A 19547-nucleotide genomic window follows, 5' to 3' on the forward strand; every position below is an offset into this window, starting at 1 on the left:
TTCTTCTACAGACACTCAAAACCCAGCGGAAGGCCCTGGTGATTGCCCACAAGATGTGCTCCAGTCCAGCCCTACTACATTTGGAAGGTCACCTAGAACTCCATAATTAAGACAATGGAAAGTAACCCCATGCTGTGAGCAAGGTTAGAGCTTGTCAGAAGAAGGGGAAAAAAATTAAAGAATAAAAGAGTATTCTTAGGGTCTGGCCAGGACTGTGGCATCAGCTCCAATGGGACCTAAAGATCTTTTGCAAACCTCTGCTTTCCACCCCATTTCTGTGACTGTGCCCTCTTCTTGCTCAAATGCAGAGCAACACAGAAGTTAAAACAAAAGCAAAACACATGCATGCACACACAGATGAAGCCTCACGTCAAAACCCCAATTCCTACCAAACACCTGCACACTCCCCCAACACGAGAATTATGTAAAACAGTAATCCGAATGTTCATCCTGGCCAACACCAGGGCACACAGATACTCTCAGCTGAAAGGACCGGTAGAAAACCCAGCACTGCCATAGCCAAGCAATTTGGCCAACACCTTCAGCAGTGAGGCCAAGGGTCTGCGCAGCAACGCCTTGCTCCCATCCCCAGGCTGTACGCCCTCAGATCCTGCTCACTTGGGTCAGAGCCTCAGTTCTTTCAAAAGGAGACTCCCTCCAAGATGGTGGTGCCTCTCAGACACCAGTACACACTGTCACTCTCCAGTGCCACTAGCAAATTGCCATTGATACACAAAAAGGCAGTGGTCCTTATGCCAGAAGGACAGAGGGAGGATTAAAGACAGACTGATGGATTCTCCTGCCCAGACCATGACTACTGCACTCTCCAAGGGTTGTTACTCATGACAAATTAACTTAAAATATTTTTAGTTTAAACCAAACTATTTATATTTATCTTTACAAATCAGTGATGTCTGTATTAAAGGATGAAATGCAAGCTACAGCTGCCCGGCTCAGAAACAGGTGGAAAGCTGCTTCCCCAAAACAGTCTACAGTTTTGACATAGACTGTTACAATCTCAAAGACAGCAGCAAAAGATTAAACAGAAAACCTCTTCTTGAGCAGTAACAGCCGGAAGACTCTTCTGTATGCCTCAAGAGAGAGTATTTCAGAGGCTGGCTACTGCACTAGATTCCCTCTGAGTAAAACATCCTGTGTTGTCTTTATAAAACACCTTTTGCTGAAGCATTAAATGAAAACTTACTTGGATTCAGGGAAAGGAACGAACTTGCTAAGGATGTCCAGGGCTTGTAAAATGCAGAAGATACAAGATTGCTACCCCTTGGCATGTGGAAAACCAGCATGGATGTTCCTCTAGAATCAGTCACTTTTTATTCTTCTCTACTTCAGCCAACAGCTCTAATCTCTTGTTACTAACAGAAACTAAGCAGCCCATTTGTTAATAAAAAGAGATATTATCACCAATGCTGGTTCAGGGATTCTGACAGTTTCACCTGATATGTTTATAAAACGCACACACAGAGCTTCCCTCCTGTTCCTGGCTTTCCTCTGTCCCATTCCAGAAGCCAGCTCCAGAGCCTGTTTTAATCCCACTTAGGAAAATCCTGAACTCCAGACTTTCTTCCTGTGACATGTGTGGGAGATGGGAGGAGGGAGATGCACTTAATCTGCTCTCCATGGCTTTCTTCCAGGAAAATACTTCACATATCCTTGTTTGTTTGTTTTTTAAATTCTAAGTGATTTTAATGCCAGTGAAAGTTGCTGGAGTGACAGCCCTGGGAAACTGCAGGCCTCCCACTTACGCACTAGCAGGGGCTGTGCCAGCTGCCCTGCTTCTGCTGAAGACCAGGAGCTGAGCTGCCTCTTGTAGCATCTATCCCACAAATAACTGTCCCTCAGTTCAGGCTGCTTGAGATGAGGCAGGTGTCAGACAGTGCCAAATTTTCAGGCAAAGGAAATATACTGAGCTCAGAGACAAGACAGCAAAGCACTTGCAGGGCAGGGGAATGGAAAAACATTTAAAATTGATTTCCAGAGTATTTTGCTTGTGGTCACAGGGGTCTACTGGGCTTGCACCTGCTGGAGAAGGGAAAATCAGGAATAACATTCTACCCACAAAGCTCTGGGTTAATTTATAAATAATAATAGAACAGCCTGAGCCAAAAAGTAGGAAAACCTCATGGCATGCTGAGGGAGTAATTAGAAATCTCATCTTCAGAGTCAGGAAAACGGTAATTCAGACGCTCACTGTTGCATCAAACCCCCGCGGGTACAAGAATGTCTGGCAAGAAGGTGTCACCTCTGCTGGTGAGCTTTCCTGACAGGGAATACAAAGACACTAGAGAGAGATCAGACAGCAGCAGTTAACAGCCTACTGCCAAGGGCCTTGCTCCCAGAAAGACCATACTCCATGCTTCACCTCAAATACCTCCACAGACCCTGGGACTCCAAGATAGGAAGGAATGCCCTAGAGGAACAGGCTCACAGCCGGCAAGCATGGCTGGCATCCTAAATGCACATTTCCTTAGAGGGGAACGTAGCTTTTCTGTCATTGCATTCATTACCATGTCTGCTGAACACTCTTAGGGAAGCAATTTCCGGACAGCAACATGACCTTGCCATTCTGCAACCGCTTCTCCCAGGGGTGGACCTGCTGATAGGGGAATATGACCTGAACTCAGGAGCTTCAAAGCCTATACTAGCAGTCAGCCCTTAGGTTACACATGCATCTTTATGCTTTATAAAAGGTGAGTAAATCCTGTTGGCTTTGTAGCAGAGCACACCGAGATCCAGAGAGGTTAAACAAATGATCCAAGGCCACACCACCAGTAAAGAGGACATGCAAGCTCTTCAACCACACTACACAATGTCTTGTGTGTATCACACTGGACACTAGTTCAAACCTTTCTGGATGATTTAGGAACTTTATACATGAAAGTTTGCATTTATAGGCATGTCTTGGACAGGGGAGAACCACGCTTTCAGTATTGCAGGGGCAGCTATGGAAGACTTCTGTAAAGGAGACAGAATGGCAGTGTGGAGCTCCTGTTTAAACACAGCAATGGTGAGTAGAGGTTCGGTATGTTTCTCCCTATGAACATAGACAGGGATGTTTTCCTTGCAAACAAGTTTGCATCAAGCTTATAAAATCATGCTGCTGACTGCTGAGAGCATAGGAGCCTAGTGCATCAACGTGTTTAGCTAGCATGGTTTACAGGAAAAATAAAACACACCCCATTGATCAGAGAAACAGTGCCAGCAACATACCAAAACATAATTATTACTAGTTAGGTTTCAAACACAGTATGTGTGGGACAACACACATGTTTATAGACAGCTTGAAGTCTACGAATATTTTATTTCATCCAACGAGTCAACCATCACAAACTAAAGAAGTTGCATTATAATAATGAATGTTAGTATACAGCATTACAGCCTTATTGTGAAGCCATGGTACACCCAGATCCTGCGCTAGAGTAGTCAGTGACTATTAAGACCAATTAAGAATACACTGCAGCAGACTAGTGAAACACGTGAAATTCTGATGAAGACACAGATTTGGGGGATGTGTATTCTGCCCACAAAAGCAGAATGCTCCCAGTCTAAGGACTTGGTTAGTTACCTACACATTGAGCTCCTCTTCCAAAAACTGGAATAAGGATAGCTTTGCCGAAATCAATAGCTCAATAAAAATCAAGAAGAATATCTTTATGATTGTCACAAAGGTCACCCTAAGCATGACAGCACCAGTTAACACCACCACATTCAAGCACTGAAAGGTACTACAACGAATAGCATATCTTTCTGCTCTACCTTCACCCCAGGGCAATTTAAAGTATTATTACATTATCCTTCTTGCCAATTCTTTGCAATGATGCCTAAATGACCACCAGACAGTAGCCTGGATTACCATTATGTCGAGAGGATTACCTGCTCAGCTAGTTGATATTGTCTCACTGCCCCCACCTGCCTGTATCTGTGTGTCATCGCTTGTCTTAACAGCCCAGCAGAGAGACCATCTTTCAGGTCTGTCTGCACATGTTTTAGTGCAAAAGCATCCCCGCTTTCTAATAAGGCTCTTAAGCATTCAAAAAAACCCCATATTTATAAATACATACAGTGAGTATACCATATTACTGCCATTTAGTGAATGCGAGTTTGAAAGACTGACTAGATTATTATTATTCACCTAGAAGGTGGTGCAAAGACTAGGTGAGCAAGCTAATGTCGGAAGGTTCCAACTAGGTTGCAAGATGTTCCACTTTAAAATCCTTTCAGGTGAAGAAATCCACCTGGTTTCCTTTTGCCCCCCAACCCCCCCCCCCGCCCCCAAATGTGATGGTGATGATGTCCCTGCCTAGAAGATGATAACAGAGATATCCTGGAGACTGTATTTTTGCTTTTATATTAAAGACAAAGGGAGATGCACTATATTAAAAAATGTGGTAATTACAAACTTCGTAGTAAAACTTTCAGTAAAGCCTCTCTAGAGGTGTGAGCCAAGGCCCAGGGAAGTTACTGGGAGTTTTTTTTCCGTTGACTTGACTATATTTGGTTTTGACACTACCTGATTAAGCAGCAGACACCACCAATTTCAAACAGTATGCTACTGTGCAGCTCTCTGCCTTCTTCATGTAATATTTACACGGCACGCACCAGGCGAGAAGGTGTCAGCTCTAGCTACAAGAAAGCACTCAGCTTCACAATGCCAAATGATGCACGGTGCTGTCAGCCCCCTCTAATGATCCTGCTCTTCTCCGTGGTTACTGGGGACCAGTTCCCTTTGCATGAGCAGGCACAGATTAAGAGGATACGGCATGAAAAAGGAAGATCAAAAAAAAAAAAAAAAAGAAAATCATCTCACATTAGAAGGCCCAGCTGTTTCCTCCCAAATGACTAAATTAGAGAGCTTGTACGTCACCTCCTGCCTCAGGTAGGGTCACATTGAATCCCTCTTCCTGTTTAATCCATATAAAATGGGAAATGGGTTTTGAGGAAGACAATGACAGAACACGAGAGTAGTATTTTTTCAGGCTGTGTACTTTCATCAGATAAATTGCAAGACTGCTTTGGAAGCCAAAGAAAAACTAAAAAACCCAACAGGACACGGAAACGAAAACGTCCGCTGTTAGGGAAGAATTTCACTTCAACAAGCAACATTTCCATCAAGAACTGGTTGCAGTGATAGGGAAAAGAGAAGTCCTCTGAGCACTAGTGGGTGCAGACAGCTTTGGACTAGCAAGGTTTGATCTCTCCCTCCTGCTACCCCTGCTCCTCTGGCCATATGGGAGCAAGGGCAAAGACTTGGACCAACCTGCAGAGAACTGCCTATCCACAGCTTCCAGATATTTCAGAAATATTGCCTTCTTTTCTTCCTGACATCTTTCATCAGACATTAAAAAACAATGAAGATTTTTTAGTCTGCAAAATCTTAAGATTTGCATCTAAAACAGGCAGAGTGGTGGAAATTATCATTAAAGACATATGTCTACCCCAGCAGGGTTGTGGTCTACATAAAGAGAAAGCCACCACAAGGGAGAGGGAATGTTCTACCCCAGTCTGCTTTCTCCTGAGCACTCCTCTGCCCTGCACACAGGGGATCACAGCCATCTTTGACATAACCCTTGCCAATGCACGGAAGTTCAGTTCTGAGGAACAACGAAGTCATGGAGCAGCCTGCTAATTTTCTGGCTCTTTCCCAGCACCCGAGGCAAAGATAATAGTAATAATACTAATACTAATAATAATTCAGACCAGTGAGTCAAGCTGGATCATGGCCCCTGGAAGGAAAGCCACACAGGGTATCTTGATGGGGGGAAGGGGAGAGCAGAAAATGGATCATAAGTTCTAAAAAGGTACTCCAGCTACTCATCTAACACTGCCTTCAGGTCCCTCACCGAACTGCCACCAGCCACGTGAGCTCCAGGTACGTCGCATCCTGTTCACTCTGGAAGAGATGTGGCTCACCGTCTCCAGCTCTGCTAATTAAAAGGGTCAAAAAAAGCCAGACTGAGCCTTTCTTAACCCATGAGCTGCTGGTACTCCTAGCACAAGTGGCATGTGGAGATCCTCAACTCAGACCTGCAGGCAGGGCCACACTGGACAACCCATTTGATGACTCAAACAGGGGGAATCCAGCTCCTTCTCCCACAGTAGCAATGAGGGACCAACACAGGAACAAAGATCTACTAAACCCATGACATGTTCAGATCCTCCTCGTCAGTGCTGGCCTTTGTGTAACCAGCAGCTCGCAACAAATTGAAATAAAGCCATGAAGATGTGTTATCGCATCTGAGTCGGTCTTGAACCTAAGCAGTAATCAGGAGCAGCTAAGACACAAGGAACAGAGCTTGACCCTAGCAGTACAAGTTTTTTCTTCAAAGCTGACATTTCACAACAGGGTACTTGTGACAAGCACACTTACGTACTCCTGGGAGCAGAGCTGAAACCCAACAGAGCAGGACTCAATCCCTTACAATTCAGCAATGCCAGCACCCCAAGATAGTTAGCAACCATATCCATGCAGCAGAGAGATTCCTACAAGAGCGTCTTGAGACATTCAGAGATGGCATTAGGAAACAATTACCCTGGGAAGGAATTGGGACAGTATGCAGGCATCTCAGATGACTAAAATCCACAATGCACCTCACTCTTAACTGGAAAGAGACAGGGCAGTGACTTGTAAAGCAAGAGCTTTTTACCTTCCCTCCATGCTGTACAAAGCTGAAAAACACACAAAGTCCGACTGCAACAGGAGTAGAGTAGTACTGGAAGAGGAAATCTGTACTGATGTATCCATCCCTGCCCTTGGGATAACACAGGCACACTTAGAGACCTCAAAAATGACCTCAAGCATATAAACATCTAGTGAGATAATCCCCATCAGCAACTACTCAGTCCTCTGCAGAAGCACAAGTGGTGAGGGAGGAGGGTGGGGGATCCCATTCATTTGGCTTCTAATGAATGTTTGCCATCACCCAGGTCCTGCGAAGCTGCAAACTGGTCAAGGTGTCCCCTCTCATCCCCCTGAGAGCAGGATCAAGCACATCTGGTAGGCAGAGGCTCCCTGCAGGGCTTCTAAAGGAGTCAGACATTTGGGTAAAGGGTAAGATGACTCAAGATAACCTGGAAACAGAGAGAGGGGAGTGCAGGATGTCTTGTTTAAGCTACTCGATGGATGGTTAAAGGAGGCAAGCATCAACAGTGGGTCTTTTTAAATAGAGAATGCACTTCTGGTTTGGAATCATTTCATGTTTAATTCAGACAATCACAATTTCAGCCAGAGAAGCTACCCCATAAACAGATCAAACTTCAACAACTGAGAGAAGAGACTTTCAGATGTTTAAAACTTAGCAGGGGCTGGAAAAGGGATTTGCATTTTGTTACCAGCTTTTTCTCTTCAGAATGCTTAACTGACACCTTCAACCATTAACTGCAACGTCCTGATGCACCCAGCTTCATCACAGCATTGCTCAGCCAATGTATGACCCCTGTCGCACCAAGGGTCTTCTCAACAAACCCAGACTTGACCTTCCTGACATTGTTCTTGTTAAAAGAAAAGGGAAGAGGGAAGCAAGGAGATTGAACATTTCTGAAGTATTGTCAAGCACAAAACAATTTTTAAAAGACCGTCAGTATGGAGAAAGAATAGGAAATTAATTTGGAAAGTCAAGAGCTGTAAGAGCAGCAGGAGCTTATATTAGGGATACACCATACAAGAGGCATGTGGTTATTTATCCAACCTTCCATTTATCCTTTCACATACTGCCATCCAGGGCCCCCAGCCAACCAGGTGGCATTGTGCTACCCAGTTGCTGACAGGGATCCAGAGGGAGGGATTGCAGATTCCTTCCCTAGTAGTGATTTCCAAGCGGGGAGAGAGCTGGCTGGGTTCCTATCAAACAGCACTGGATCCAAGACTTTAACTTCTTCCCATGTGCAGAGCCCTAGAAATCTTCCAGTGAGGTATTAATCTCTTCAGAAGTTTCACACACAAGGATCATAGCAGAGGATATGCAAAGCCACCTTCTTTCCTTTACTTTCTTGAGTCAAGGACACAAAAGCTATGCTCGTATCATGAAAGACATCTGCTCCAGGGGATGATTCTTGGCATCTAGGCCAAGCAGTGCAGGGGCTTACGTGCTACTCGCATTTAGCCCTCTCCACATGCCCACAATGCCTAAGACTTGCCTTCATCTCTCCAGACTCCACATTGGCCCTGAAAGATCACAATTAAAAGGAAAGGGAGTCACGTTAAAATGCCTGCAATACCTATGCCACCATCCACCAGAGAAACACATCTTTAATCTGATGCCACGGTATGTGTCGCATGACCTTAAGGCATGGCATGAAGGTGTTTGCGGATGTTGGAAGTAGAAAGGCTTTTTGATATTACAGAGCCACATAAGGCAGAGAGCACCATGCTTTGCACTCTCCAAACTATCCACAGGCAATGGAGAGAACTAAATCCTAAGTCACGCTTATATTCATTTTAGAAGAAAACAGTTGTTTCATGTTAAAAAAGAGCACAGAACCAAACTAACAGAGATGAACGGATCAGACCCAGGGAACGAAATTCTCTGACAGTGCAGATTCACCCTCAGTGAGTTTCCCCAGCCAAAGCCAGATGAAAGGCTGCAGCACACGCATATGCAGCAAACTGCAACCTAGGAAATGAAGAAGAGTCCAAGACTTTTGGACCTGTGGGCTAATTCAGTCTTCTAAAAGAAAAAGATTCACAAGGACATGGATGACTATTATTTTAACTGAATTACTCCAACACTTGTTTGTGAGCTGAGACCCTATTGTGCTGAATACTGTACAGCCAGAGTACAGTGAGAGTCAGCGGGACAAAAGGCAAACACAACACTGGTCACCCAACAAACCATTAATTTGTGATTTTTTTTTGGCCAAGAACTGGACACACTGGAACGTGGAACTGCTAGGCAGAAGATAATATTAGAAAAAAGGTGTAGAGAGAAGGGTGAAGGGGAAGAAATAGATTTGCCACCAGAAGCACTTAAAGAGAGCTCCTTGGAACAGTTTATTAAAGTGCAATCACAATGATCGTCAAGGAAATACAGATGTGTTTCTGCAGGAAAAGATGGGAAATATTTTCTTTCAAAACCGTAAATACAGGATTTAAATCCTTGTTTTCTGGTTAATTTCCAACAAATAAATTAACAACGCCAATTTCTCTTGGCGATTAGGAAGGTATTGTTACCAGTTCTTTTGTATATCTTCATGCTTGGCAGACGTACTTCTCTGATGCTGAATAGTCGCCACCTTTCAGGTGAGATAACAGCCTGCAGCGGTGTCAGCCACAATTCACAGTGGCAGCTTGCAAAAGCTAAAGAAATCTTTCCCACCTGGAAGCGGTGAATGAGTAATAGACTGAATGCATAGGTCCAGCTGGCAACCTGAGAGGACACGAGACCTAAAACATCCACTCCCATGAATTGGGCACAAGATGCTTAATTCCATGGTAGCTGGAATTCTTCAGCTTTACATCTACAAATCAGCATCTCTCAGCAACACAGTGCCCTCTAGCCTTAAGCTGGGTTATGGTTTAAGCCTCTGAGGAAAAAGCTCAGAGATATGAAATACTAATACAAAGCATCACGTCCGATCTTTGGCCTTATCTTTCAGGCAGCCCATTCAAATGCTGACCAGCTCTGAAGAAATCTGGCAAATACGCAATGTCAGGAAACACAGTATACTCAGAATGATTTCACACCAGATGCAACACCCCCTCAGGCTTTCCCTTACCAAAGCTGGATGATTTAGCTTCTCTCTACACAGAATCCAACCTTCTGTATATTAAAACACAGGTTGTATTTTGAGGAAAGAGTTAAAGGATTTGGTGCAACTAAAACCGAGAAACAGCCAGAGAGGGAAGAACACATGCCTTCTCTAGTTATGTGCATGGGTGAAAGCTACTTCACTGTACGCTGCAAACTCCTGCGGGCAAAGACACTTCCCTATGACACCCTGCAATATTGGAGTCTGGGAAGGTTGTTAAAAATCCTCCTCTGATGCTGCGCTGTTGGCATTAAGGTGTGAAAGGAGGAAGGCGAAAGAGAGATGAAAGAGATCCCGAACGCTGAGCATGCCTTGATAACCATGCAAACCGGTTCCCCCCTCAGAAAAAGGTCTTAATGTAACTTGTGGGAGAAAACGAGTAAAGATGCACTCAGCACCTCTGGCTCGCTGACCCTACAAGCGGCAGAGGTTCGCTCTGCTCCCCACCGGGCACTCCGTAGTACCGTGGCCAGGATGGAGACAAACCGGGGAGCCGAGAGACCTGTCCCGTCCCGCGCTGGATCTCGCTGAGCAAGAAGGGACGATCCACCTTCAGAAGGAAAGGACGCTTCAAAATGATAACGTTAAAAAAAAAAAAAAAAAAGCCAGGGATGAAAAAGGGCGGGGGAAAAGAGCTGCATTTCCACAGCACCCCACCTCTCCGCACGCCGTGCGGGTCCCCGCCGCCCCCGGCCGCCCGGAGCCCCGCGGCCGCCTCACCTGCGTCCCCGCAGGGGCACAGGGGGAAGGAGGGAGGGAGGGAGGGAGGGAGGCAGGGACGGGGGGCGCGCCGGCCGGCAGGGCTGCCCGGGGGCCCTGCCCAAGGTCAGCCGCGGGACGGCTCCGCGCACCGGGCACCACCGGGCCGCGCTCCGGGCACCACGGCTCCGCGCTCCGGGCACCGCGCTCCGGGCACCGCACCCCTCCCGTCCCCTCCCGTCCCCTCCCGTCCCGTCCCGCCGCCCGCACACGTGCGCCGCCCCCCGCAGCCCGGCAGCCCGGCCGGCGGCGGACGTGGGGGGGCTCGGCCGGGCCCCGCCGGCACTCACGTAGTGCTTCGAGGGGTTCCTCCGCTTCTCCACGTCCACCACGTTGGCGTCCAGCACGCTGTAGGACAGCATCTTCGCGCACCCCGCTGCGGGGCTCCGCCGCTCCCTCCCGGCGCCGGCAGCACCCTCCGCCGCGCTGCCCGCCGCGGCGATGCCGGCCGGCGCGGCGGGCGGGCGGGAGGGAGGGAGGTAGGGAGGCAGGCGGGGAGGGACGGACGGAGGGAGAGAGGGAGGATGCCCCGGTGCCGGCTCCGCCCCGTGCCGCGGCAGCGGCTCCCCTCTGGCGGCGGCGGCCCGGCTCCGCGCCCTCCCCGCTGCCTCAGGCTGCGCGGCCAGGGCGGCGGCAGCGGCGGCGGGAGGAGCAGGGCCCGGGACGGGACGGGACGGGAGGGGACGGGACGGGAGCCGCCGCCCCCGCGCGGCGGGGGGCGCGGCCTGCCCTGAGATGGCGGCCGCCCGCCGCTTCCCTCCGGGCGCCCCCTCACACCCCGCGAGGCGGTGGCGACGGCCGCGGGGGGAAACTCGCCCTCCCGCCCCCAGACCCGGGCAGGCCGCCCCGCTCGGCCCCCGGGGCTGCTGAGGCGCCTCGGCCCGGCCTCCAGGAGAGCCCAGGGGAAGGGACCGCCTGGGGCGGAGGAAGGGCAGGATGCCTCCAGGGCCCTCCATCCCTGCCGAAAGTGTCCGAAATACCCTCCCCGAGCGGCCGGCCAAGGTCAGGCCGGCAACCCGCGAGCAAGCGGGGCCGAGCCCCGCGGCCCGCCCAGCAGGGTCCAGCTGGGAGCTCAAGGCCGGCCACCGCCTGGGGAGGTCCACTCTGCCCTGGCCCACGGGGCCGCAGAAGGATGAAAGCTGGAGGAAGGTCGCTCAGGCTCTCCGTCGTGTGGGCTTTTACAGCGACAAACCCGTAGATGAACCATAGATAAACGAGCATCGCCTTCCCCAGTCACACTTGGAGAAGAGCTTGCCCTAGAAATTTCAGGATGGTTTTTTTTCCAATGAGGCGTCATTGCTTTGTATATGATTATTTGAAAGCCGCATCAGAAATGGGAACTTACGTGTGATCTTCCAGCCTGCGGCTTGTTGTCATGACATTCATTAGCTGTTCACCAAATTAACTGAAGTCACAAAGATCTCTCATTCCTCTGAAGGCCTTCCTCTCTCAATCCTTTGAAGCCTCTTGAACAGCAGCCCATGCAGATTTTCCAGTAAGCTTCCAGAGTGCTGCTGACAGCTCCAGACCTGCAAGCCTAGGAGCGCAGAAAGGTCCCAGCTCCAGGCAAAAAAAGCCCCCTATTTACAGGCAGAACGGTCAATCTCAATGTGATTTCATTATACACGCTATAGGCACAGTTTCTCAATCACAACACTTAGAAGCGTTATTAGCCCTGCAACGACAATCATGGGAGAGACACCAGAGTCACAAAGCCTTAGATACTTGAGCCTGAAGGCTGATGTTTGAAAGTGGTTGGTTTCAAATCATAGCTGGTTTCCATGAGCAGCTGAAAAAAAAGAAGGAAAACCAGGAGCGGCACCATCAGTACACAGCTACCAACTGCTGCCAGGTGGGAACCAGGTACCTGCTGCATAATGCCAGGGAAAGATGCGCTGAGCCAGCCCTCTCCTCTCTCCTCAGCTACTACACACAGTTTACTAAACCTAGTAAACTGACACAAAATGCTAAAATCCCAGCGCCCCACCCTAGGATGTGAACAGGTGTACATGAGACCAACTTTTGGCAGCAGGGAGGGCAACAGCGGGGAAAAGCTGATGTGCCCACCTCTGTTGTAACTTTTCAGGCTTGTCTTTTCTGCTTCAGAGCACTCTCCTCTTCCTTGAGGGACTTCCCACCTCTAATCCTCATGCGTGATACAAAGCAGCAGAGCAATTATTTATATGAGAAACCTTTACTGTTTAGACTGGCCAAGTCCCTGGTGTGCAGAGCAAAGAAAGAATATTCCTCCTTGAAAATATAAATATTCAGAAAACCCACTGATAAAAATATGCCTGCCGTGGCCAGTCTTTTGGGTCTTGGATGCCTCTTCCCTGTGAGCTGTTACCAATATACAGCACACATTCCATCCCCTTCTCCTATCACCCTGTCCAAAAAAGAATAAAGGGTCCCCCCCATTGTTAAAAACACTCAGGGTATGTTTTAAATGAACTTTCAAAACATGTCATTGTGAGGGAAAGAGACAAAATACATCATTCTCCAAACACTCTGCCCCATCCTTCCTGACATTCTTACTAATTGGCATCTTTTTACTGGTATTCTTCTCATCGGCTCTTGTAAGGAAGGAACTGCTATTTTCAGTCAAACCTGAGACCGGTGCTTTGGGGTTTGTGCTCCCTTGGTGTCGGCCCCGTACTTTCACAGCATCTGGGCCACGGTTCACCTTTCCTCTATTCCAGACAACTTGATTCTCCACCATTCTAGACAACCTTCTCCAGCTGCAAAGCATGCCCAGCCCTCCTCGTACAGCTCTGGCTCCCCTCCTCCTCCATCATCTGACCATTTTGTGCTCACCGCCGCCTTCTGCTCTCCTTGTTTGTTTGCTGCATCCGTCCATCTACATAGGAAAAAATGTATGCTGCTAGGGGCATGGATTGTTCTTTTAAAATATGTACAACACCCAGTCTAGTGGGAGTCCAATCCCAGACTATTGCAAGACTGGCAGAAAAATAACAGAAACCCCTTATTATGCTGCAGGCTTGGGAAAATCTGCTCCCCTCTTAGGCAGCAGCTGGGAGAATGAAGCTTACAGTGCTTCCCAGCCTTGTGCTGGAGAGCCAGGCTCCGGCTGTTGGGACTGAACGAAAGAAAGACTTGAGTATGCAGCGAAGAGCACAGCAGGGTTGTTGGATGACTGACCCCACGTGCAGAAGAGCCTGTACCTGACTAGGACCATGAACACAGAGGCTGAGGCACCGCAAATTTGTCGGAAAATAACTAACTCCAGGGATTTTAATCCTAAATATCCTAGTTTTTTGTTTTTTTTTTTCTTAAAGTCTCCATTACTGAAGTCCTATCATTACATGGGAATATCACTGCTATTATAAACAATTTTAATATATATATATTAATATCAATATTAACAGCTGATTTAATAATTCACCTTTCCGGACTCGTACTTCCACTAAATTCACCTGAGGAACACCCGGGGAAATTCACACATGTGAAGACTGAGATAAACCAGCTATTTTAAAAGCTTTTTTCCTACTCACTTGCTAGGTGAGTATTTGGGCAAAGAATTTTTTTTTTTTTTTTTTTTTTGACCAAACAGGTAATCATATTAGCCTCACAGATCTAATACAGCTACAGCCCGGCAAGACTCTGCTCCAATTACAGCAAAAGCTGATGCGTGACAGAATGTGTGTGTGACGGTCTCAGAGCTGGAGCATGACTTGAGTTTTCATATTTCAAGAGGACTTTGTCATTCTGGCGGTTTTTTTGTAAATAAGCATTTGAGTTGTAAATTGAAAACACTTGGATCATGAAATCAGTGAGAAAATAAAACAAGGGACAGACTTTTCTGTGCTCCATTAGGGCCATTTCTGATGCCTCTTATTAATTCGTGGCACATCACTGTAGACAAGTAAACACCCCTGAATATTAACCATACTATGGCCTAACAACCCTGTCCGTAGTGGCTCGAGTTGCTGTTAAAGATGACTGTTCTTTCTTTCTTGTTTTTGCTCTTCTGTTTGCCAGGGCTGAGCACAGTGTTTTCCTGTCCCACTAGCTAGGAGAGGTTCTAACGGTGCTCAGCACCCTGGGGGGAAGCAAAGTGCTCAGCCCCTTGGGGGAAGGGGAGCGTTTCAGTGCTGTGCATGACAGATTAGCCACACAACTCATTACTGGCAACTAGGGTTGCATGCATAATGTGCTAGACATGGTACTAGAGATGTGCCCCTTAGGGTTTTTTTGGCTCTGATGTGCAACAGCACAACACAGAGCCTTTGTTACACTCCCATCTCAGCTTCTGTACTTACAAAACCCCAGCTTCTTAAAAGGGCTGCTTTCCATACAGTCCTTCCACTTCAGGGTTTCAACATACACGTCTTTTGATGGGAGCAACAAGAATAGTAGAGCCTGTCTGGCATTCAAATCTTAAACTCTGAAACACAAAGCACGATGCAATCTTTTTTTCCTATTTTTTAAAAGGCAATTGCATTTAATCTTCTTGGGAGATTACTGCTCTTCAAATGAAATTCACTCTGGAGATAAATAGGCCCAGCTAATGTGGTAGAAGGGAGCAGAAGAAACCAGCTGCAGTCCTGGCAGAGCAGCCCCCCCAACCCCCAGCACAGTAGCGTGCCCCTTCCCCTCTCAGCCTCCCCACCGGAGAGAGCTGCTTTATAAGCCCCTGTGTGCAATCTAGTATAATAGTAAAACCAAAATAATCATTCCCCCTGCTAGCAGTGTACATGCTTTTCCAACAGCATAACAGCTTTTACTTGCATTATGAAAGAGCTGCTTCACCCTCTTGACTTAAATTATAGATTGTCCTTTTCTTGAAGCAGCTATCTTACAATTTAACCCTTTCACGACTAACGTTATTTTTCAGTCCTCTCTTACCAATTGTGGATGAAGGATTTCCAACTGCAATATGTGCACTGCATGCTCTGTTTAGGGTAGTAGCAGCAAATTGTGGACTGTTTTTCATCCACATACACCTTGTACTTTTCCATTGTTACCAAGGCTTTGTAGTTATCTGTTGACATGGTTAAAAAGCATGAAATAAAGCAAGCCCAAACCACACTTTTCTTTATGTATTATATACATGTCAGGCTTACGTTTCAGACAGCTGAAGTTTATCAAGTTGATCACAGGTTTGGATTGGGATTCCCCAGGTTTTTTCCTGGATGCTATCCCTGTCTTCAGTTGCTCTCACTGTTCTCAAAATCGTACATTTTGAGACTGGCTTCTGCCTCATCCTCTGCAAAAAACTTGGCAATCCATTATTGAAAATGTAGGCTTGTTACAAATAAAGTCAATCTAGGAAGAAGTAGTTTTTCTTCGCATTTTCTTCCCATGTTACGTCTAAGTATATACATGGACCAAGTCCTTCTTATTAACAGATTTAAAATTTCCACTAAGCCCTTTTAAAACTTGAATTTCCTTGTTCACTATTTTTGTTCATTCAACCCCTTCTGAAATCAAATAGTAATTTTATCTGGCTGCACATCCCCTAGAGAAAGTAGAAGAGTTTGTCTGCCAATATCCAAACCAGAAAACATTTGACTGATGGACTGTGAATTATAAAAATGTATCAATAAAACCTGATAAAAAGTTAGTCACGGAACTGCACTTAGACCATAGATGACCAAAGCACAAGCTTGACACTGTAAGGAGAAATCTGTAACATGCAACCTCTACCACTCAGCAGTGGAGTGCATTGATTTTTTGTTTTAAGTTACCTTCATGCAAAAGCAAAAGGGTTTCCCCAGCAGAGAGACTTCTTTAGGAGGAGCACTTTTGGACCTCCACAGCAGCAACATCATCCCATGGGTAGATACAAATAGTATTTTTTTCCCAGTCATTCCCATGTTAGACTTTGTAGGGCAGTAGTGTAGTGACTCAGTCTTTAACACTAAGACCAGTTGTTCCCCGGGTACCCAGCCCCCTGAGCTGGAAGACCGTGACAGGGAGCAGAATGAAGCCCCCATAATCCAAGGGGAAATGGTTAGCAACCTGCTACATCACCTAGACACACACAAGTATATCGGGCTGGATGGGATCCACCCAAGGGTACTGAGTACAAGCTGGCAGAAGTGCTCACCAAGCCACTTTCAATCATCTGTCAGCAGTCCTGGCTAACCGGGGAGGTCACAGCTGACTGGAAATTAGCAAATGTGATGCTCATCTACAGGAAGGGCTGGAAGGAGGATCCGGGGGAACTACAGGCCTGTCGGTCTGACATTGGTGCCAGGGAAGGTTATGGAGCAGATCATCTTCAGTGCCATCACATGGCACAAACAGGACAACCAGGTGATCAGGCCCAGTCAGCATGGGTTTATGAAAGGCAGGTCCTGCTTGGCTAACTTGGTCTCCTTCTAGGTCATCCCTTAGTGGATGAGGGAAAGGCTGTGGGTGTTGTCTACCTAGACTTTAATAAAGCCTTTGACACTATTTCTCACAGCATTCTCCTGGAGAAACTGGCTGCTCATGGTTTGGATGGGCATACGCTTTGCTGGGTAAAAAACCTGCCTGGTTAGCTGGGCCCAAAAAGTTGTGGTGAAGGGAGTTAAATCCATTGCGGTGGCTGGTCACAAGTGGTGTTCCCCAGGGCTCAGTGTTGGGGCTGGTTCTGTTTAATATCTTTATCTGGATGAGGGGATCGAGCCCACCCTCAGTAAGTTTGCAGGTGACACCAAGTTGGGCAGGAGTGTTGATCTGCTTGAGGGTAGGAAGGCTCCACAGAGGGACCTGGACAGGCTGGATCGATGGCCCAAGGCCAATTGTATGAGGCTCAACAAGGCCAAGTGTCAGGTCCTGCACTTGGGTCACAACAACCCCATGCAACATTATGGGCTTGGAGAAGAGTAGCTGGAAAGCTGCCCAGCGGAGAAGGACCTGGAGGTGCTGGTCGACAGCTGGCTGAATATGAGCCAGCAGTGTGCCCAGGTGGCCAAGAAGGCCAGGAGCATCCTGGCTTATATCAGAAATAGCATGGCCAGCAGGACTAGGGAATTGATCATCCCCCTGTACTTGCCACTGGTGAGGCCGTACCTTGAACACTGTGTTCAGTTTTGGGCCCCTCACTATGACAAGGACATTGAGGTGCTGGAGCATGTCCAAAGAAGAGTAATGAAGTTGGTAAGGGTCTAGAGCACAAGTCCTATGAGGAGTGGCTGAGGGAAGTGGGGTTGTTTAGTCTGGAGAAAAGGAGGCTCAGGGGAGACCTTGTTGCTCCCTACAACTACCTCAAAAGGTTTTGTAGTGAGGAGGGTGTTGGTCTCTTCTCCCAAGCAGCAAGCAATAGGACAAGAGGAAATGGCCTCAAGTTGCAGCAGGGGAGGTTTAGATTGGATATTAGGAAAAATTTCTTCACCGAAAGGTGAAGAAGCATTGTCAAGCATTGGAACAGGCTGCCCAGGGAAGTGGTGGAGTCACCATCCCTGGGGGCATTTAAAAGATGTGTACATGTGGTGCTTAGAGACATGGTTTAGTGGTGGACTTGGCAGCGTTAAGTTAATGGGTGGACTTGATGATCTTAAAGGTCTTTTCCAACCAAATGATTCCATGATCCTATGAAAACCACATGCCCTGTAGGATGTTTATTGCTTGGAAAAAAGAATAAGATCATTCCAAACCAGAAAATGTCTTGTGGAAAGCAGAGCTATAGTTTCTCTAGCAGGGCCTGGTATAGGTGTGCTTTTCAGTTTGGAGCAGTGGACACAACATCCACATAATTCCAGGTATTTATTTGAATCCAGGCACGTGTTAAGCTATGGCTGTACAGCACCAGGACTGTAATCCTAAAGACCATTTCATTAATGGGAGTCTTTCTCAGCCACTGATCTAGTGACTGAGGCACATGGAGACCACCTGTGAGACAAGGGCAGCTTCTCCTTCAGGACCATTTCCATCAGTTAGTAACAGCATCTGGGTAAGTGACAACGACATTGTCCTGAACATTTTGATCCTCAAAGGCATTTTGGTGGCCAGCTCTTACTTTAGCATCTAACTTCGAGCATCCAAAGCACTAGTCTTTTAGAAATGACAAAATACCCTGCAGAACAGAGAAGCTGTTAAAGGATAGTATAAGGAAGGCAGAGGAAGAGCATATAAATATTACTGTGCTCTATATAAAATTGTCCAGCTGTTTATGATAACTGTTCTCTTACTCCATTTTTTCCTGCCCTCATTTCCTCCCCTGCTTTCTAACTGCAGGAAATAAAATAGTAAAAGTCCTTGCTTTCATTACATGCAACACTTGCTGCCTGTTCTGAAACAGATGTCTAAAGCATCATTAGACAATTATTTCTTTAGCCTTTTTCAGTGGGACTAATTTCAAACATCTTTGTGCTAAATCCTCCTCCCTCACCTTCCTCTGTATTTCTCGTCCTTTTCTATGTTCAGAGTTCCAACAAAAACTCTTCTCTGTATCAGTTTGCACCTGTTATGTCTCTCCTGGATCACTGTACTCACAGAAGGACAAAGAGAGAGAGTATAACCACTTTGAACCAGGAATTAAGTTCAAGAGATTTTATTGGGGAAGAAGACAAGGTGAGGGAAAGAAAACAATAAGAGAGTATTAGTTAGCAGTGTAGGCAGTGGTTTGAGAACACCAGCTGGCTTGTTACAGCTCTGGGTTTTTTTGTGGACAATGCAGCAGAGTTTTACATGCACACAAGGACAACTCCTACACTCTCAATGTGAATGACTTCAATTTTGGCAATAGGAGAAAAACCTAACTCCAAGAACCCTTTTCATTTCCCTACCATCTTTGTCCCTGGCAAAGAAAACCACATGTTAGAATCAGGTAGGCCTGCAGAGCTTGGACAACTCTATTGTTGGGGAAGATGTTTGAGGGAACAGATTCCTCCCTCCTATTTCCAAATATCACTGTAATATTGGGATGAGCTCTCCACTCCTGGGAGGAACCATGGGCTTCCCAAGTCAATAACAGACTTGGCACATACTTCATTTAATCACATTGGCTGTTATGCAGCAACATATATTTGCAATTTATCTTACCTTGTTCACAGCAGAGGTGGGATGACTTTCCTGTC

At 46.9% G+C, this 19547-nt stretch overlaps 2 protein-coding genes across 5 annotated transcripts in view; both read right to left on the reverse strand.

Annotated features, from left to right (window-relative positions):
* Window positions 1-10970, reverse strand: part of SH3PXD2A (SH3 and PX domains 2A) — a 268881-nt gene extending 257911 nt beyond the window's left edge. For all 3 annotated transcript variants that reach the window (XM_049810140.1, XM_049810141.1, XM_049810139.1), the window contains exon 1: window positions 10812-10970. In XM_049810140.1, coding sequence (XP_049666097.1) covers window positions 10812-10883 — 72 coding nt within the window. In that variant the 5' untranslated portion in view covers window positions 10884-10970. The remainder of the gene's footprint in view (window positions 1-10811) is intronic.
* A 4683-nt stretch (window positions 10971-15653) lies between these two features.
* STN1 (STN1 subunit of CST complex) overlaps window positions 15654-19547 on the reverse strand; it is a 54505-nt gene continuing 50611 nt past the window's right edge. The window contains exon 12 of one of the 2 annotated variants that reach the window (XR_007507207.1): window positions 15654-15748. The gene's annotated coding sequence lies outside the window, so the exon portion shown is untranslated. Of the gene's footprint in view, window positions 15759-19547 lie in introns of both variants that reach the window. The other variant, XR_007507205.1, reaches the window with a different exon arrangement.

Source organism: Accipiter gentilis, chromosome 9, assembly GCF_929443795.1.
Source record: "Accipiter gentilis chromosome 9, bAccGen1.1, whole genome shotgun sequence".
Taxonomy (NCBI): domain Eukaryota; kingdom Metazoa; phylum Chordata; class Aves; order Accipitriformes; family Accipitridae; genus Astur; species Astur gentilis.